The 21,947-nt window shown below is 45.2% G+C and overlaps 1 protein-coding gene across 2 annotated transcripts in view; it reads right to left on the minus strand.

Annotated features, from left to right (window-relative positions):
- The window catches only part of MINDY4 (MINDY lysine 48 deubiquitinase 4), a 680,820-nt gene that overhangs the window by 521,667 nt on the left and 137,206 nt on the right, over nucleotides 1-21,947 (minus strand). For both annotated transcript variants that reach the window (XM_069211042.1, XM_069211041.1), the window contains exons 4-5: nucleotides 17,661-17,913; nucleotides 10,781-11,211 (exon numbers count right to left, since the gene is read on the minus strand). In XM_069211042.1, the coding sequence (XP_069067143.1) occupies nucleotides 10,781-11,211; nucleotides 17,661-17,913 (684 nt within the window). The remainder of the gene's footprint in view (nucleotides 1-10,780; nucleotides 11,212-17,660; nucleotides 17,914-21,947) is intronic.

Consider the following 21,947-nt stretch of genomic DNA (forward strand, 5'->3'; position numbering starts at 1 on the left):
GGGTAGACATGGGACACGGATGAAGGAGCGGCAAGGGAGTTTGCATTCTTCTATACTGCTCTTTACAGCGAGCGACTGTTAATCACTCGATCCCAGATAGACACACAGCTTAATGCCATAGATATGCCGGTACTCTTGGCGGAAGATGCAAAATCTTTAGATGAGGATCTAACCCTTGAGGAGGTGAAAGATGCCATCACTAAATTATCCAATGGGTAGTCACCAAGACCCAACGCGTTTCCAGCGGACTTTTTTAAAGCACAGGCAGATCTAGTGGCCCCGGAGCTCCTAAACCTATATATGGCAGCGAAAGAACAGAAAATTCTACCACCAGACCAAAGGTGGGCCACAATAATGGTCATACAAAAGCTAGGCAGGCCCCCACAAGCTGGGGATCGTTTCATCCAATATCACTGCTTAATGTGGAGACATAAATTTTGGCCACGATACTTGCCACTAGACTCGCAAAGGTAATGACACCCTTGGTACACAATGACCAAACAGGGTTTACGCCAGGGCGTTCAACTAGAGGAAACTTGTGCTGCCTCCATAACTGGATGGAGTTGGTGGCTTCCCACCCTGACTTGCACGTCTTTGTCTCATTGGACGCGGAAAAGGCATTTGACACTGTTCATTGGCCTAACATAATGGGGGTCTTACGTTGAATGCGACTTGGACCTGGATTACACAGAGCCCTGCGCAGCAGTTTGGGTAAATGGGAAGCTATCAGATGAATTCTCAACAGGGAGAGGCACAAGGAAGGGCTTGCCTCTTTACCCTCTCTTATTCGCCCCTTGTGCTGGAACTGTTAGACTGTTCAGTCTGTAAAAACCCTGACATAGAAGGTTTTAGAGCCACTGGTTCACTATTGGGAGAGGAAAAGATTTCTTTATATGCTGATGACATACTTTTGTACCTCACCTGCTCGGCTAGGTCGCTTCCAGCCATGCTACAGACCTTTGAGGCATACAGGACATATTCAAGATACACCATAAACTGGGGAAAAAACTGGGGAACAAAATCTATACTTTACTCACCCCATCAGTCTGCAGCAGATAACATCACGGTCCGTGAGTTGGTGGGGCAACTAAAAGTTATGACAGACGTTTTCAAGTATTTAGGGGTTTATGCAACTAGCAACCCTGACCGACACCTAGCAGAAAATATAGGCAAGATCACAGCAGGGTTCCAGGCAGATACAAAAAGATGGAGAGCGCTCCCCCTTACGCTTATGGGCAGAGTGGCCCTGTTTAAGATGATTAGCCTCCCAAGTTCCTATATATCCTGAAAAATACATATTATAAACTATTGGATGATCTGTTTAATATGGTGGAAAGAGAACTCCCTCTGATGTTATGGAATGGGAAAACATCCCAGAATAAGTCTGCAAACATTACAGCAAAACTGCTACGATAGGGGACTGGCACTACCGGACCTCAGGGCATACTACTGGACTAGTCATCTAATGGTCATTAATGACTGGGGATGTGTGGTGGGAACTCACCCCACCTACGCACTTGGAAGAACACAACTTGAGAAGCGTTCTTATATACACTATCTCTATGGAGGGGCAGGAGTAAGAAGTCTACTACCGGCCATGCAAGTGGTAATAGAGGTGTGGCGTAGCGCCAATGAGTGGATAGGTTGGGCAAATAAAATAACAAGAGAAACTCCGTTGGGGGAGGGCAGGAAATTAAGGGAAATCAGGAAAATACATGGCTTCACTGAGTGGGATATCACAGGAATATCTTGGGAGGGGGGTGACCTTAGAACCTTTCAATTGCTCCAACAAGAATACCAACTCCTTGACACACAATTCTTTAAATACATACAATTACAGCACACACGGGGAGCGGAAACACTACCGAATGAGCTGCCGAAGCACTCTCCCATCGAGAGCAGACTAGTGATGGGGGAAATACATGAAAAAGCAGTTTCCACAATCTATAAAACCCTCACTAACAATAGGCCTGACAACCTGCAGAAACTCAGACGACATTAGGAGGGGGATGTGGGTGAGTTGGAGGAGGCTGACTGGACGGCGGCACTAATGTTCCCTAGAGAAGTGGCAATCAAAGTCCGAATCCGCCTCATTCAGTTCAATATACTTCATAGAATTTTCTATGATAGAGTGCGTCTGCAAAGAACGGGAGGGGCGTCCTCCCCGCAGTGCCTGCGGTGTTCTTTGCAGGAGGGGAGCTTCCTTCATACCCTTTGGGGATGCCCAGTGATACGTGTATACTGGACAACCATACTGACTGAAATGGGCAAAATACATGAGGAAGAGATCCCGGAGGACCCGAGGAATGTGCTACTGGGCATCTCTAATGATGTAGACTTACCGCAGAAGAAACTCGTATTGTGTAACCCTGGACTGGCAACAGCGAAAAGGGATCTGCCGAGGCACTGGGGGCGCCTGAGGTACCAACCCTGAGGGAGTGGAAACGAGGGATGGCCTTCTATATGGTGGTAGAAAAATGTATATAGTAGCCGGGGGTGCCCGTGTAAATTTCAGAAAATATGGAATTCCTGGATTGCTTACTATAAACTTGATCCAAGCCTGGATTCCTGACTGTGACAGAAAGACCAGTGTACAATTATATGCAGCGGAACAGCTTGCAAGGTTAAGCAACTGTGTATTATGTGGACATACTTGAATGAAACCACAGCCCCTCATCAAAATGTTGATTGTGAAGCGACATGTATGCTCTCCCCGGGTTATAATTTGAAATGTTGTACATGTGATGGAAGTTTTGTTGTACTTCTACTTAAGAAAAAAAAAAAATCAATAAATACTATTTTTAATCAAATAAAGCTGAAACAACACTGTCAATGCTGGCCCCTCAACAAAGATCGCAGTCTACTGCTATTGCTGACTTCCGTGAACAACTCACTATTCTGCAAGACAGAGCTAAAGATGCAGGGGTTGTGCACGCCGCAATAATGTGCACATTATTGGAATTATTTATACGTAGAGCATTGAGAAACCACCCACACTCAGTTAATTCTCAAGTACCGAAGGGCTGGAAGGAACTCTTCTTTTCTGGGGGGGGGGGGGTCTTCTCCCCACCCAGGGATACACCCTCCCAATTCAATAACCAATCACAATAAATAATCCTGGACCTAGTCACCAGTCACAATTATGACCACTCATCACAACGTGGTCCCCTTCCACTTGAAGAAATAAGTTCTTTCTTTTTTAGTGACCTTCACCCACTCTAGCATTGGCATGCTTCATCACTGGGTCCTCCCTAGTTCCTAGAGGCCAGGGTGGGCTCAACCAGCTGACGGGAGGATAGATCCTACTGAGGTCTAAATAAAAATACCCTACTGGTCACCAAGGATTCCCTTTATTCGTGGTGCCAGAAGTTTGGTACCATGTGGTTGTACTCGGAACTGACTCTTTGTTGAGCTACACGGTTAGATTATTAACAAATTTGGTAACTTTTGTTTACTGAAATTAGCTTTTCCTTTTTCATTGGTTGTTATGTTGGATAAGTAAGTTGAACCTTAATGTTATACCACCATATTTGTTTGCTAGTACAGATGCAACTTTGACCAGTCTTCCATATACCCTGTGCAAATCAGAAATGAATTACATTATAATGTATATCATGAGGTATGATACTGGAGGTATATGTGTGGAATTGAGGTTCCTCTTTAAATAGTTCTTTGACTTGTTGATTCATTTATCACAAATCTTTTTATCACAATCTTCTGCACAGTGGGGTGCTTCCTTGGGTATTTAATTTATCACAATAAGATATCTCTGTTTATAATTATTCTTAGTATCCCTCTTTCAGCCAATCCGTGAATTTTGAATTATTCTTTGGGACTCCTTTTGCTGTTCCCATTGTTTTTTCTCTTAATCATGCTACTTAGGAGGTGTGTCTTTATGTCCACTACTCATTTAATGTGCACAAATTCCTAGTAGTTTTTCACATTTTTACACGGTTTAAACTTCTTGGGTGATGGTCATATTCTTTAAGATCCAGCTCTTGGTTAACCTATTGCTTATACGATTTCAGCCTTGAAGAAGCCCCAGGTGCACAAACCGTTTAAGGGGCAAAACATGTGTCAACTGCTTCACTTGAGGCTGTTTCATTCAAAACCCTATTTAGGTCTCATAAAACAATGTTTTTGAAGCATATAATAAAAACTATTGGACTTATTTCAAGAACTCTGAATACTGATTGATTCATTCGTGAAAATTAAATCGTTATGTCTCACTGTTGGTTGGGTTAACCAATTTCTTCTTTCAGTATTTGGATTTGAGGAAAGGTGGTCCATCCCTCTTATGTGAACCCATAGCAGCATTATTTAAAGGAAATGGGCAATGTTCTGATAGATGGGAGTGTTGTACCATTCGAGTATAGTGCCTGCCAATGGCTATCCTACTGGCTAGCAGGGATTCACTTACACAAAGTTGGCTATACTCCCTGAAAGTTGAGTTTGAGCACATTACATAAACTGTTGTCATCTCCTACATCTGCTTAAAAATGCTATCACATATTGGAGAAATATTCTCCGTTATGCAAACTCACCCTCGCAATTCTCCCCTGACATACTGTTGAGGGGCCTGCCTACACCAGTGGGCACGCTCACGTCCATCAAATTGAGACTGTGGGGGGATAAGTGCATCACGACGATAGATGATCTATTTACAGAGGGGGTATTGATGATCCATCAGGACTTCACACAACTTTGTGGCTCTCTAATTCCCTTTTTCTAACGCATGCTAATATAATACGTTATGTCCGTATACACAGGTCGCCTTCGGGGTCTGAACCTGAACCACATACACTGATCCAAGCCATCTAAGAAATGGGTTCTGGTATATAGTTAATTAAATGGCTCTATAAAGGGTTACCTACCCATCTACACGTTTCTCTAGACCCCTTGCGAGTGCAATGGGAGGCAGACCTGACCCATGCTTTTAATTATAATGAGCTTTAAGTCAGGAAGCCCAAGCCCTCCCTCTTCGATTAGCACTTATATCACGAGCCAACTGCAGGAATTTATTATTCCAGATAAAAGTGGAAATTAGACCCTCCATCTGCTTGAGAAATGTATTGTGTAAAAAACAGGTTAAGAACGAGAATAAGAAGTTAAATAACAGGATTAACAATATTGTTTTTAAAGCAATCCTACCCATAACAGAGAGGGGAAGATGGCTCCATTCAGAGTATAGGGATTTAATATGATGAACCAAAGCAGTAAAATTCAAATTGTATAAATCCTCCATATTGACCACTGTAACAATCACTAAAAAGGGCTTAGGATTTGGGATAATTAATGGTAGTAGCTCTGACATTAATGTTTCTAGAGTGCAATTGCATAATAAAATCTCAGTTTTCCCTTTATTAATCTTATACCCACCTAATTCCTGAAACTGGGCAAACAACTCAAAGACCCAGGACTGAACTTCCACCCTGGGACCTAAAATTAACATATCATCAGTGTACAGCTTAATTTTAGGGATTCAATTAAAAGGAGTTTTGAACTGATTGTCTACTCTAATTGCTTTTCCAATGGTTCTATAAAAAAACTGAAATAAAATTGAAGGGAGTGGGCATCCTTGTTGTGCCGCTCATATCACTTTACAGATATCAGCTTCCACAGAATTTACAATAAGTTGTGCACATGCACCTTCATAAAAATGGCTCACTGTGGTAATAAACTGTGTTGGAAGCTGAAACTTTGCCAAAATGTAGAAGAGACTTTCTCAGCAGACAGTTCAGCATTGAGAACAAAAAGTAAGGTGGAATCTGTTTGGTATAAAAAAAAAAGTCAAGAGCCTCAATTAAAAAAATGTGTATTTGTTGATAACTGCCCGCCTGTGATAAATTAACTTTGCTCTCTATTTATCAACTGGTGTGCAATTGGGTTTAAAATAGAGTGAACTTCCTGTTGATTTGGTAATCTGAGTTGAGTAGGCTGATTGACCTGTGAGTTCAAATTTTCTGGGTCTTTATTTGTTTTTAAAAAAGCTCAACACTGCCATATTAAAAGGTTTAGGAATAACCCCAACCTCGTAAAATATGATTCACTAATAATACAATCTATGGATTCAAGATCTTGGCAAGTTTCTTAAAAACCTCAGCAGGTAATCTGTCTTCACTACATGCTTTGCCATTTGCTAAAGATTTAACCACATTATCCAATTCTTCTATTGGGGATACGATAGAACGTCTGCCTTCTTAATCTAAAGCGGGTATGGAAATATTCTTTTAAAAAAAGGCTTGCATCCTATCCAAATCTGAAGTTTTGCGTGATCTTATATGCGTCTATAACACAGAAACACTTTATTTTGAATTCCCTTAGAATCAACAAAGCGTGTATTAGTCTCCATATCAATTAACACTTTGATTATGTTTCTAGAATCTTTATCCCAGGCCTGTCATGCTAAAAAATGCCCCACATATTTACTCTTCATACACTTGTTGCTAACATGCTCTATTATTTGTATTATTCACTTTACAGTAAAAATCCTCAGCCTGCTCATATAGATGACAAGTATGACTATTTTTACTATGAATTAAAGTCTTTTGAGCGTATCTTAGGCGATCCACCAAGCTTTGTCTTTCTACTCTTAAATCCTCCTGCCTAACAATATATTTAGATGTAATAATCACCCTTAGAGTTGCCTTAAAGGCATCCCAGACCACTTCCAGGTTGGCAATTTTGTATTTGACCGAAAAAACTGAGATTTCACTCCCCATTTCTTTCACCAATTTCTCATCCTCAAGTAATCACTTAGGGAAGACCCACCTATGAAAAAGAGAAGGCTGTTCAATGTTAGTTATATGCATACCTAGCATCACTAGGTCTGAAAAACCACCGGGATTACATCTATTTCTGAAGCACCAGGTTCTCACAAATTAAGAAAAGATCCAGTCTAGCTGCAAATCCATATCTAGCTGAAAAACAGTTGTAATTATGCTGCTTGGGGAATTTCGCCCTCCAGGGATCAAGCAAAATCAGGCTTTTCTTACACTCTGATTAGACCTCTACAGTTCTCATTTTACTTTGCCTACGATTCTTTGCTGTGGAGTCTAAACCTGGATTGTAATGGACATTAAAGTTGCCACCTAAGATAACTGGACCCGGAAGAACCATGAGTGATGGAAACAGCTCCACCAATGGTTCTGGACAATCTAAAATAGGTGCGTAGACTGTTGTCAATGTACAACTAAAGCATGCAACTGAGCCATTAACCCAGGTTCATCTACCATCTTTATCACCTTGTGTGGCGAGAATCTCTAACTGTAAATGCATATCAGCATAGATATTCACACCTCTAAGCGGAATTGGAGAGAGAGTGACACACAAATCCAGACCACTTGGAGAACATACTAAAATTTGACAATTTCATTCTCAGAATATGAGTTTCTTGTATAAAAATTATAACCACGGGGTGCTCCAATATCTGACTCTCTACTGCCAACTTATTCTTGTTAGTTAGTCCATATGTGTTAAGTGAAAGAACCTTTATCTTTTTTCACCCCATTCCAACTGATATATAATCAGGGTATTAAAAAGTGCACAGTGCATAGGGCCAATCATAATCCTAAAAGCGCAATTACCTCTGATCAATAATCCCTGATAATGGTGTGAAAAATGTGCAATGTGTAAAAGTGCAAAAAGTGGGAAAAAGTGCAAAAAGTGGGAAAAAGTGCAAACGAGCTTGCAAAGTGCTTCAGTGCTTAAATGCGGCAAACATTTGACTACTTGATATCTATCTTGGTTCTTATCTGTGTGTGCTAAAGGGACCTTCTGTGTCTTTGGCCCTCTATGTATCTTCATACTCTGAAAAATGTCTCCATGTCATCTCCTTAAGGTGTTCCCCTCCCAACTGTCCTGCCCATCCCATTGAACCCCGGCACACCCTGACCTTTAAAAACACCTGAGGCGTGATGCCTGCCTTTCTCCCTGGGGGTAGAGGTGGTTCTCTGTTTTAGCAGATGCCTTGGCACTGCACCCTGGGCCTCTCAAAAGGGCAGGGGCTACCCAACCATTATTGTGAACTTAGCATAATGCCCTCCCTGGCTTTGAAACCATCTGCTGTAAATATCTAGCATTGTTGACAGGTCCTTGTATCTGGCGCTTTCTATTTTCAACAACCATCTAGTCATTCAAATCTTCTAACAGTCAAGTTAGAGATAATTAGTTAACCATTTCTAGAGGTTCCTTCAAGCTCTCAAAACTCTCAATCGATTTCTAGAATGCTTGTGGGTGCTCTTCTGAGAAGAAAATCTCAAAGTTGCCCTTGGGTCAAGACTTTCATCTTAGACTGCTGCACAAGTTGGGCCTGTACGCCTACTGACTTAAATGGATCTAACAGGTTTCTAAAATCTCAGTGAATCTTAAAAGCTGCTGCTATCATATCTGGAAAAACATGAAAAGAGAACACTTCTGGTGCACCAAAGGAGTTCTGTTGCCTGGCTTTAAATAAAATCTGTTCTTTTATACGAAAATCCAAAAAGTTCACCAAGACTGTTCGAAGATACTTTGACTGTGTATTCCGAATCTGTCCGGGAACACAACTCATATTTGTGAGGTCCATTGCAAAGTCAAGGCAAAATATATGTTCAAACAATTTCTCAATCAGCGGGGCAGCTCCTTCCAGGTCTTCAATATTTTCCAGCCCTTCCATGAAACATAAAATGGAGTGGCACAAGTGATTATCCTCTTCTTTTTGCTTTTCCTTCAAAGCATATTATTCTTTTGAAAGTATTCTGTATTTTTCATAAACTGACCCTGTTGATCTATGAGATCAGATATTATCTGCTTTACTTCTTCAAGCCGAACTGTGATAAGCAAAAGTTTAGCTTCAATCCCAGCCAGTTGATCTTTTATATTTGCCCACTTCAGCTCGTACGAAGTCTTGAGCACTCTGATCTTCCGTAGAATTATCTCCAACAGTTGGGTGGAAAACTGGGGAGCAGGAGAGGAGTCTTTGGCAGGCTCTATTAAACTTGTGTGGATCCGAGGCAGGGCTAAATCCATTAATCCGAACAGGGCATTAAGTTAGCAGAGGTAGTCAGGGTAGACGGGATAGGCCGATGTCCTGCCTTCTGAGGAGTACTGAGTCATCTGTGGTGCTGGAGCTTGTAAATGAAGCTGTGATAGTTATAGGAGATGAAGTAAGGGAGCCACACACCAGAGCTTGTGATAAATGTATAAATTGAAGTTTTATTCCTGTTGGAACAAGCGCGTTACTACCTTCAGCCAGCCATACTTCAACTGACTTGATAAGAACGATCGCAGTACCACATTCCAATTCTAATGGAATGTTAACATGCAGCCAATTCAACACCAAAGCACCCGCAATAAATATAACAGGAGGCTTGAGCAGTACCAGAGTCTTTGCATTTGTCTTTGTCTCTGTCTTTATTAATGGTCATCATATCTGAGTATTTAGTGAATGGAGATATGCCTGGCTTTCCTGCCTTTCTCTGGGCTGCTTCTCACCCTGAACTTTAAGCTCATCAGCTTCCTCCTTTCTGAGTTATCAGTAATGTAGGCGATAGGATGTGATGATCTATCAGGTCTGCAGCAGGACTGGTATTCAGAAAACTTTCCTGACTCAACATCTCTGCATAGTGCATGAGAAGTCTTTTCGATTTTAGTTTGTGGTCACCAGCCTAAAATTCACTTCCTCACTGCCAGATAAGCCTACTAGCTTTTTAGAGTCTGTATGGAGCTTGTTCCCACATGGGTAATTGCGCCGCGTTGTTGGTTTCATATGTGGATGGAAAAAGGTGATAAAACAGGGAGTCGAGAAAAGAAAAGGGGGCCACACTTCACTCACCCGATCAAGCAATAATAACTCCAACAGCAGTCACAGCTACTGGGTGCTTCTCCTTTATTTTCTGGTTTCAGTCACCGTTGCGGGGGCTGCAGACAAGATATTGAGCCAGCCGCTCTTAATGATCCCACAGTCTACATTCCTCACCTGCTCCCTGCTCCCTGTTCACAATCCGCTCCCCACGCGTCCATTCCAAAGAGAGAGGAAAACAAAGGGGATTAAATATCCCTCCTACCAGGTCTCGGTGTATTAGCGTTTCATGCCCTAATGGCAGTTATAACGAGTTTTTAATTTTAGCCATTGTAGCCGGGCGCTTCATGTGTATGAGGCATGATAAACAAGCCCCCACGGAGTTGTCATGCCGCATCTTCCTTCTCGGTGTCTCCACTCAGCAATGGAGAGCTCCGACCCCTGGCTCAGCCCAGCCATCAAACATAGGCACTGCAAGATGGTGGCGAAGATGGTTTTCCATATCTGGCCGTCATCCATGAGCACTTACAAATGACTTCTGTTCCACACACCAAACATTTGTTCCAGATGCCATGTGGAAACATCATCATCCAAGCATAAATTATTCTATGCTGCATCCTTTGGTTTTTGGGACTATTCGGAATAAGTCTGGATCTAACCCAGTGGCACACCAATAAGTGATCGTGCAGAGCACACATCACTTTTGGAGGCTGAGAACGACTACGGAACTTGGCCATAATAATAAGATTGTCAAAAACAAAAAAGAGACGTGCCTTGGTGACTGAGTAGTACTTAATCTACATTAATAATATTTTAATATTTTGTAGTTTTACAGAGCACGTTTCCAGAGGAAATTAATGTATAAAGAGCACCTTCTAAAACCTAGAACATGTAATATTAGTAGGTCATTCTCAACGATTTCGCAAAAGGACATTCTTTATTTTATGTGCATGTAGGCGGCTTTACAGGTTCAACCAATGTTCTACACAATAGACTCACCTTTCATTTCTTTTGCTTCCCCTTGCTCTTTTCTCCTGTCCATCTCCAGCACTTTCAAGAGAATAATTATATTTGAAACTTCCCTCATTGACCTCTGTCTGATCAAGATTTTTCTTGAAGCAATCATCTGTACCACTTCTATCCCTTTCAGACGTTTTTCTCAGAAGTGGATCCTCTCTCCCCAGCGAAACTCTTCGCATTTTCTCTGAGGCACTGTTCGGTAGAGATTCTGCCAGGACTCTAGCAGCAAAATCCTTGCCGAGGTTGAAGGCAGTATTTGAGGAGCTGCCACTATGGCTAGAGCTTTCAACACGATCCTGAACAATTGCAACTGGAACCTCCGAATTCATTTTTAATTGGGCTTCATATTTAGAAGGTGTGATGCTCGTGGCACTTGGGGGTCTTCTTACTGTCCGTTTCTTTAAGGAATCCTAGGTAGACAAATGTCAAAAGAAGGCAAATGAATTATCTCCTCAGTCCATTTGTACAAGTTACTTACCTTTGGTAACAAAATATCTGGTAGAGACATATTCTAGTTGCAGAGTCCTAACCTTAGAATTTGCCCCAGGCGTCAGACTGGATCCGGAGATTTGTCTTCGAGCAATACCCTTGCCTAGGTGTCATCGGTCGACTCCGTGGGCGTCGTTGGTGTCGTAGTCGCAGCGGAGGATGGGTGGGTCGGTAAGAAATCTGCAACTAGAATATGTCTCTACCAGATATTTTGTTACTGAAGGTAAGTAACTTCTACATCTGATGGAGACTTCTAGTTGCAGATTCCTGACCTTAGAGTAGATACCCAAGCAATGCCATACTCTGAGGTGGGCTGCGAACCAAGATCATTCTCGAAAGTCCTGCAGGACCGAATGACTAAAGTAGACGTCCCAACGGACCTGATTGTCCAGGCAGAAATGTTTAGCAAACGTGTGCAGGTACGCCCACGTATCTGCCTGGCAGATATCCGGGACAGGAACTCCATGTGCTAACGCAATGGAAGCAGCAGTCACTCTGGTGGAATGAGCACGCAAGCCCTCAGGGGGTTGCTTCTTGGCCAAAGCATAGCACATCTTGATGCAAAGAAGTACCCATCGAAAGATGGTTCGTTTTTGCACCACCTTCCCCTTCTTCGCACCCACATACCCAACAAACAGTTGATCGTCCACCTGGAAATCTTTAGTACGATTAAGATAGAACGTCAACACTCTTTTTGGGTCCAGACGGTGGAGTATCTCCTCCTCATGTTAAGGATGTGGAGGTGTGTAAAAAGTAGGCAGGGTGATGGACTGGCCTACATGAAAAGGCATAACCACCTTGGCAAGGAAGGAAGCCTTAGTGCTCAACACCACTTTGTCAGGGTGCACAGACAAGAATTGAGGTTTGGACGAAAGGGCCTGAAGCTCACTCACCCTGTGAGCAGAAGTGATGGCAACAAGAAAGACAGTTTTTAAGCGGAGGAGCCGTAAGGGACAATTGTGCATTGGCTCAATGGGAGTACACATTAAATAAGTAAGGATACAATTGAGGTCCCATTGTGGCATGATAAATGGAGTTGGAGGAAATAAATGGGTGAGACCTTTTAGGAATCTACTCACAATAGGAGATTTAAAGAGTGAGGGCTGATCAGGTAATCTAAGAAAGGCCGAAATGGCAGATAAATACACTTTAAGGGTGCCCAAAGCAGAGCCCTGCTAAGCCAAAGAAAGAATTAACAAATTAATCTCATATAGAAGGGCAGAGAGGGGAACAACAGATTTGTTGGTGCACCATGCCACACATTTATGCCAACGACAGGCGTATACCGTTTGGTGGAGGGACACCTGGCTGCCAAGATAACATCACAGACTTAGGGTGGAAGATCAAAAGTCGTCAACTGGCGCCGCTTAATCTCCACGCATGAAGGCGGAGATTGGACAGGTTCGGGTGAAGAACTGTCCCCTGCTGCTGCGACAGAAGATCCGCCCGAAGAGGCAGTCTGAGTGGAGGATCGATAATCATACTCTGGATACCATACTCTCTGTGCCCGGTCTGGAGCCACCAAGATGACTTGGGCCCGGTTGTTCATGATCTTCTTGACAACTCTGGGCAAAAGTGGTATAGGCGGAAAGGCATAAATGAGGTCAGGATTCCACTCAAGATGAAAAGTGTCTTGAGTGCCACCTTGTAAACTCCAACGCGCAAAGCAGCTGACATTGAGCGTTCTCTGCGGAGGAGAAGAGATCTAACCAAGGCTCACCCCACTGCTGAAAAAGACCTTGTGCCACCTCCTAATGGAGACGCCATTCGTAATCGGCTGTGCATCGACGGCTGAGTTCGTCCGCTCTGGCATTTATGCCCTGATGTTCCAGCCATGTCCAGAGACGTAGTGCCTCCTGACAAAGGGTCCAGGACCCCACTCCACCCTCTTTGTTCCAGTACCACATGGCGGTAGTATTGTCCGTGAACACCTGCACTACCTTCCCTTTGAGAGAGGGAAGAAATGCCTTCAATGCAAGCCTGATCGCCCGGAGCTCCAGAAGATTGACATGGACCCCAGGCTCTGCCGGATACCAGAGGCCTCTGATCTCCGCCTCTCCCAGGTGGCCGCCCCAACTCAAGAGCAACACATCTGCCGCTATAGATAGATCTGGTTGGAGAAGTGAGATTGATCTGCCATGGACCCAGTGCAGATTCGAAAGACACCACTGCAGGTCTTTTGCAGTCCCCTCCGAGATCTGGACCATGTCGGAGAGATTCTTCTGATGCTGGGTCCCTGGAACTTCAAATCCCACTGCAGAGCCCGCATATGCCATCTGGCATGTGTCACTAGCAGGATGCAGAAGGCCATGAGTCCCAGCAGCCTCAGAGTCAGTCTCACCAAAAACCAAGACATCTGAAAGATTGGCATCATAGCCCAAATATCTTGGACTCGCTTTTCGGGAGGATTAGCCTGAAACTGCACTGTGTCCAGAACAGCTCCGATGAAAGGAAGCATCAGAGAGGGAGTCAGGTGTGACTTCGGCATGTTTATAGTGAACGCCAGCATGTGCAGGAGGCTTCCCGTAGTCTGAAGATGGGAGACAACTTTCTGGGGTGAGTCCGCCTTTAACAGCCAGTCATCGAGGTAGGGGTAGACTGATACCCCTAACCTGCGCAGATGAGCTGAAACCACCAACATCACTTTCGTGAACGCCCGAGGGGTACTGGTAAGGCTGAAGGGGAGCACGGTAAACTGATAGTGCTTGTGACCTACCACAAATCATATGTAACGTCTGTGGTCAGGCAGGATGGGGATGTGGAAATAAGCGTCCTGGAAGTCCAACGCTACCATCCAGTCTCCTGGGTCTAAGGCAGACAGAACCTGAGCCAGGGTGAGCATTTTTAATTTCTCCTTCTTGAGGAAGTAGTTGAGGTCCTGAAGGTCTAGAATAGGACGTAGGCCTTTGTCCTTTTTCTGCACCAGAAAGTAGCTGGAATAACAACCACAACCTACTTCTGGCACAGGTACCTTCTCTATAGCTCCCTTGGCCAAGACAGCCTCGACTTCCTGGCTGAGAAGTGCCAAATGATCCTCCGGGAGTTGGCTGAGTGATGGAGGCATGGCCGGAGGGGCAGATTAAAAAGGGAGGCAGTAGCCCTTTCGAATGATCTGAAAAACCCACCTGTCCGTAGTGACGGATTCCCAGTGGGGCAGGTGATAGCGAATCCTGCCGCCAACTGGATGGGAGTTAGGGGACGGACTAGGAGGGTTTGGAGGCTGCAGCGAGGGCAGAGGTGGACTGGGCAGACCTCTGGTACTCTGTCCCACGTAGGATTCCATGTCCTTTGCCACACAGTGGCTGAACAGCATGGGTGGCATGGTGGCTGGGTGGGGGATGCGACAGGGAGCCCCTTCCGTGGCAACGAAAGGGATGAAAAGTGGATTGCTGGGGGCGAGGGGCAGCGGAAAGGCCAAGGGACCGAGCCGTAGCCTGGGAATCTTTGAATCTCTCCAAGGCTGAGTCCACTTTGTCTCCAAAGAGACAGGAGCCATCAAAGGGCATGTCCATGAGAGAATGTTGGACATTCCTCGAAAAACCAGAAGTACGCAACCAGGCGTGGTGTCTCAAGGCCACTGTTGTAGCAACCGATCTGCCCAGAGAGTGGGTCGTGTCCAGCCCACATCGGATCGTGAACTTCGCTGCATCTCTCCCATCGTTGATAGCTTGGGAGACAATAGCACGGGCCTCCTCCGGTATCTGCAGCAGAAGTTGCATAACCGTATCCCAAAAAGAGTGGGTGTAGCGGCCCAAAAGGCATGCAGTGTTCACAGACTGCAGCACAAGACTGGAGGAAGAAAACAACTTCTTCCCAAATTGTTCCAGCCTTTTTGATTCCCTATCTGGGGGTGCGGAGGGGAATACTCCTGAGGAAGAGGAAGCCTAGATGACAAGACTCTCAGGCGTGGCGTGTTGGGACTGGAATTTAGGGTAGTTTGGGGTCGGCCCGATGGCGGCGTGCAATAGTCCTATTCACAGGAGCCCCTGTGTTGGGTTTGGACCAAGTACCCAAAAGGACATTGGTGAGGGCTTCATTGAAAAGTAAAAGGGGCTCAGATGTGGAAGCCCCTGGTTGAAGCATCTCTGTCAGGAGGTTGAACCTGACCTCTACAGTAGGTAGCTCAAGGCCAAGGACCTCAGCTGCCCTACTGACCACCATAGCATAAGTCGCTCCCTCCACTGGAGCCACGGTAGGAGGAGACAGCATGCCAGCATCTGGAGAAGTGTCCAGTCCAGTGGCGTCGCTCAATTTCTGTCCCCAGTCCAAAGATGGGTCATCCTGGTATTCATAAGGGTCCAGGGAACCCTCCAATCCTTCCCAAATTCGTACCCATAGGAAAAAGGGTCCAAATCCAACCTGGAGTGAGTAGGCCCCATGGAACACAGAGACGGCGTCAGCAGACACCACTCCGACTCACAGTTGTCGGGATAAGGATCAGGTCGACGTCGATAGTGGGCAGTACCGACGTTGGGAGTGTCGACAATCACGCAGGGGAAGGTCTCAGTGGTGCGAGTGGTGCGAGCGGTGCAGATCCGCGAGCGGATCCGGAGGGGACCTTGGTGGCCAGAGCCAAAGCCGCCGGTGCGGAACCCGAAGGGCCCTCAACCGAATCCCTTGTGCCCGAAGGCGCTGTTTCGGGGTAAATGAGGCGCATGGCCTCATAGAACTCTTTAGGTTGGGGGGGTCGCTCTGCCTCCTGGAAACTCAGAGAAGCGCAGAGCAGACCCAGAAGCAGGCTTCGAGGACAGAAGCCTTGAGCGTCGATGCTCCTCCCGCGTCGCATCAGCCGAGCGACGGGGCATAGTCAAAGTGCGATGAGACCGTTTTGACTTCTTCTTTTTCTTAACTGTACCCTTGGATTTGGAGGAAAACAAGTGGTGGTGGCTTAGCGAATCGTCTCCAGACCTTCCTCTCGAGCGAGACCGGGATCTACACGGAGTCGAGCGCCGGGCCACCATGAGCTTGAGATAAAGTTCCCTCAAGGCCTTCGGGTGCATGGCCCGGCACTCAGAGCATGACTTCAGATTGTTTCCGTGCTTCAGGCACATTAAACAAACCCGATGCGGATCAGTTACCGACATCATGTGGTGACAGTTCTCACACAGCTTGAACCCGGTCTTCAGGGACATCCTATATGCACCAAAAACTCACTACAAAACTCGACAAAACGGTTGAAATCAGTCAAAAAGAGACCAGGGTAGCTCTCTTCGGATCAGCATGTGCGTGCAAAGAAAAGAACTAACGTCACTGGGCTGAGCCGGCATCTATGTACTACTAACAAAGTCATCATGGTGACTACGACGCCAACGAAGCTCGTGGAGTCGACCGACGCCACCTACCGACACGCAAGGGTATTGCTCGAAGAAAAATCTCCAGATCCAGTCGGACACCTGGGGGAAATTCTAAGGTAAGGAATCTGCAACTAGAAGTCTCTATCACATACAATAGTTACATTTGTAAGAGATAACAAAATACATGTCTAAAACAATGACTTATTACTTATTAATTTTACATTTGATACAATAAATTAATAAAGGTCACCAATGTCTTTCAAACTCCTGCTCTGAAATCCTCTTAGCAAAGCAAGTTAAAAAATAATGTAATATTAGGTAGTCCCAAAAATCATGATGTTAGTAGGTGGCTGTGTGTACAACCCTGCCTCCTCGCACCAACACTTAGGGACAGATTTACAAGCATTTTGGTATGAATAGGTGCGACTCGCTCCCAGCCTAATCCTGAATTATACGTTTGCTCTTGAAGTTCAGGAGTAAATCAGGAGTACTGCAACAGTAGGACACAGCAAATCTTTCTAAATAGGGCCCAGCATCTCGTGGCATCGCAGACATTAGGGTCAGCATTCAAGGATATTCAAAATCAGGACCCAAAAATACATGCGCAGCTACATGTTCATCCTGGCAGCAAGACTGCCCCAAGTGATAAGCTGCTTAGTGAGGTTTTATGTTTATTTAGTTGTTATAGCATGAGAAGCACAAGAACACTTTACTGGCTTACATAATATATTCAAAACATCACATTAAAATATTTCCAGCAATGAACAGACAAATAGAGGTTAACTAATTTTCTACATAAAAATAAATGTAAATATGTAATAAAAACAAAGTTGTGACTTACTTACAATAAAACAGAAAGAACTTTATTGAATTGTCTGTCCCCAAGAGGATCTAGAGTGGCCACTATTCCCAAAGTTAGCTGTGCGAAGTACCAACGTAAAGATAAAAATCATGCATTTTAGAAATGGGGTGTATCTCTTCATAACAACAGGTAACAGTTCAGAAAAATATATCCACAGATGAAATGCCACACTGACTGTACAAATGGTTGTATTAAGTGTGGAAAAAATGGGCACCTCTTGTGAACTGGAAATGGGACCTGCCATCATTCCACGAACGATCCGGCCAGACCTTGGCTTAGGAATATCTGCTGTCTTCATCTCTACCGAGGGTTCCATAGATTTCAAGTTATCTTCTGTGGTTTTCCTAATGCTAGTTTTCTCCTTTGTCTCTCCTTCTGAGGACGAGCCACTGCTTACTGCACTTATTGTAGATTCCTTAATTGTAGCATGGCTTTTCAATGACAGGACAGAAATATCACCAACAGATCTATCATAAAAAAGATTATAAAAGTACAATGTTCAATCTGTTTGTATTGATTATAACTTTAGTAAGGTACACAAGGTTTCCTTTTCAGTACAGAACAGATTACAAATGATTATGGAGGTCAATGACACACAACATGTAGTCAAAAGCAAACCTGATGCATTTGCTATTCTGTACCTGTTCTTCGTGCACAGGGTGCAGGACGGTCCACAATACTGATTTTTTTTATTTTTTTTATGTATGTAATATTACAGCATATGTATATTTATGGGGTGTTTCCTCATTCAAGGCTGTCCAGCTTTTATGCCACTGCAATAAACACTGTCTCAGAAACATATTTTGTAGTCCAGTCTGGGAGAAATGTAGAAATAGCATTCCCTGAGTCACGTAACTCGTGTGAACTACTACAGAATTGGCAGTGGACTAGAAGGGTCATTATGCCCTCCCTAGACTGGGGTGGAAGAAGTTGTCATCCTTCAAAGGCTCCTTGTAACTGAGATACAGGTCAGTGACCATGGCTGTTGTATCTTACCCACAATGGTCTCATTAAGCCCCTGTGCTATGGGGATTGGTCATTCTGCTCCATCTTGTGGAAAAGCAGCTGACACGTCAAGCAGTTGCATGGTTTCATGATAAAGTCACCAATAGGCAATGTGTGACCCTCATCTCACTGCCACTGCTATTATATGTGCTACACTGCAAAACATGTTTCTGGAAGCATCAAATAAACGAAGTGCCCATCATTAGCAAAGCCTGGCATCATTTTATGAAATACTGGATCTGCACCTTCAGGTGGTGTGCGAAATTGGGTTGTTGGTTGAAGGGGGTGTGGGCCCTTCTCAAGCAACAGCCCCAATCCTTGACAAGGTGAACAACAAAAAGTAACTAAATTAACCTGGACTTGAACCACTGGTTAAGCACAGGTTACTCACCCCATTTGACCATTGCTACAAAGCAGAGATGCATCTAAAACAAAGGTGGTGGTTTCTGTTGCTAAGAAAATGCCACTCAAGAGTGAATGTTACAAGCCCCCACACCATCTCATAGGCACAAAGGTTTCATGCTAATCTATGCAAAATAATTTAAGTTGAGCTGCATATTCTTATATGGGAAATGGCAGGGTTATACCATAGACATAGACCATATACCATAGACACATCCGCAACTATAACATGAAAGAAACCATTAGTCTTAAGCACATTTGCAGAGGTAAATAACCTTGTACACAAAATGAACTTTCACGAAAAATGTTCGCATCACTAAGGCAGAAGAACCTGGAAAGACAATGTGCACTGATGTGGTCAATGCCAGGGCAGCGTTCCACTCTGAAGTACATTCTCTGCAGAGAGGTGGACCAACCACCTCAACAATGTGGGATTCTTCACCCCACATCTGCATGCGCCATCTGAGGGGTCAGTGGTCTGTCTGAACCCAGAAGTCACAAACAGGTATGGTCTCAAACTTCTTCAGTGCCCAGACCACAGCAAACGGTTTTTGCTCAATAGCACTCCACTTCTGTTCCCTGAGAAGTAACTTCCTACTGATGAACACTACAAGATGGGCTAGGCCCTCCTCGTTTAACTGTGACAGAACAGTCTCAATGCCATGCTCTTTAGCATCATTCTTGGGCTGCTTCTTGAAAGTTAGCCCAGTGAAGGGGGCAACAATGTTGCCATATCCCTTGACAAACCGTCTATAAATTCCAGTGAGGCCCAGGAAGGTACTCACGTCAGTCTGTGTTTTGGATGTTCCCATGCCAGGATAGTCTTTATCTTGACTTGGAAGGGTTGTACACTGCCTCCGCCCCCTATGTGTCCCAGATACACCACCAATGCCAGCCCTAAATGGAACTTGCCGGCCTTGAAAGCTGGCATGCTGTAGGGCCTGAAGCACTTCCTGGAGTGAAACAGTTGTTCCTCCCAGCTGGAGCTAAAGACAGCTATGCCAACCAGGTGGGTGGCACAGAATGCCTGGATCCCAGCCAGCACCCGGTTGATTAACCACTAGAAGATGGGAGGGGTATTCTTCCACATAAGCCATCACCCTGAATTGGAAGTGTCTCCTAGGGGTAGAAGATACTGACCTCTCTTTGACCCCTTCAGTCAGGGCAATTTGCCAGTACCCTAAAGTCAAGTCAAAGGTGCTCGGTGACTTGGCAGCTCTCAGCCTCCAGATTAGCTCATCAGCTCATGGGGACGGGATGAACATCAGTTTTGGGAACTGATTTGAGCCCCATCTCATCAACATAGAACCTGAGTTGTGGGGTGGCTCTAGGTGGGGTGTCTGGGTACTAACGCCACTGGGCAGGACCAGGGATGATTGGAGTACTCGGTCATCCCTAACTCAAACATCTTGGATACCTCCGCCTTGATGCTGGCCCTCACCTTGTCTGACAGTCTGTAAATTTTGCTCTTTATAGGCATGCAGTCTCCATTATCTATATCATGGGTACACGGACGCAGTCACCATGCACCACCAGCCCGCCCAACAGAGCCTCCAGGAAAGCTGAAATACAAGAATGCATCAGTACCAACATACACAACAGCATGGAGCTATTCACCATAGTCAATGAATTCACAAATCCTGGAACAGACACCTCAGACATCCCTCCCTCTAAAGACCTCTGCCACAACCTTGCCACCTTTTTCCACCAGAAAATCCAGGACATATACAAAGGATTCAAGAACCAAAACCCGCCTCACTAGCATCACCACGGACCCCCATGCCGCACCGGTCCCTTAACCATTGGACCTCTATCTCCACAGAAGACACCCAGAAACTCAGAAACACCATCCATTCAGGGGCACCCTCGGACGGGTGCCCACATCACATCTTCAGCTTAGCCAGCACCACCATTGCACCGGAGCTCTGCCGGACTATCAACCATTCCAACAAAACCGCCACCTTCCCATCCATCTGAAAGCATGCAGAGATCAACCCATTCCTAAAGAAACCCTCTGCTGACCCATGGGAGATGAAGAATTACAGACCCAGGTCTCTGCTCCCCTTTCAGGGCAAGGTAACAGAAAATGCCATCAACATGCAACTCACAGAATCCCTCGAGCCGAATCACATCCTAGACCACTCCCAGTCCGGATTCAGGAGCAATCACAGCACCAAAACAGCCCTCCTCGCTGCCACCGACGACATCTGTGCCATACTGGACCACAGAGACACGGCTGCCCTCATCCTCCTCGACCTCTCCGCCGCTTTCGACACAGTTTCCCACTCCACACTTTGCACCAGACTCCACATCGTTGGCATCTGCGGCAAAGCACCGGAATGTATTCAATCCTTCCTCACAGGAAGAACCAAGAGTGTCAGACTTCCATTGTCCACCTCAGCACCAAAAGAAACCTGCTGCTGCTAGGGATCCTCACTAAGCCTGACCTTCTTCAACATCTGCATGGTCCCGCTCACTAAAATCAATAGACAGTACAGCCTGAACATTGTCTCCTACGCAGAGGATACCCAACTGGTCCCGTCCCTGACCGACGACCATAAACAGCCAAGAGAAATTTTCACAACGGAATGAGAGCAGTCGCCGCCTGGATGGAAACCAGCTGCCTCAAACTCAACTCAGAGAACACTGAGATCCTCAGTCTCAGCTCCACCCAGGACGAATCATTGTGGCCAACCACCCTAGGAAACACCCCCACTGACCAAGCATGCAACCTGAGCATCATCCTGGACTCCATGCTTTCTCTGACCGAGAGTCAATGCCTTCTCATCGTCATTCTTCCACACTCTGTGTCTCCTTTGGAAGATCTTCAAGTGGGTTCCCACCAAGACAAAGGATGGTCACTCACGCTCTTGTCAGCAGCAAATTGGGCTATGGCCACGCACTCTAGGCTGGCATCACAAAGAAGCTACAAGCAAGACTACAGAGTCCAGAACACAGCAGCCAGACTCATCCTGGCATCTGCCACATCTCCACCCACCTCAGAGACCTTAACTGGCTCCCAGTTGACAAACGCATCACTTTCAAGCTACTGATACACACCTACAAGGCACTGCACAACATCAGACCGGAATAC

This window comes from Pleurodeles waltl, chromosome 10 (genome assembly GCF_031143425.1).
Source record: "Pleurodeles waltl isolate 20211129_DDA chromosome 10, aPleWal1.hap1.20221129, whole genome shotgun sequence".
In the NCBI taxonomy this organism is placed as follows: Eukaryota; Metazoa; Chordata; class Amphibia; order Caudata; family Salamandridae; genus Pleurodeles; species Pleurodeles waltl.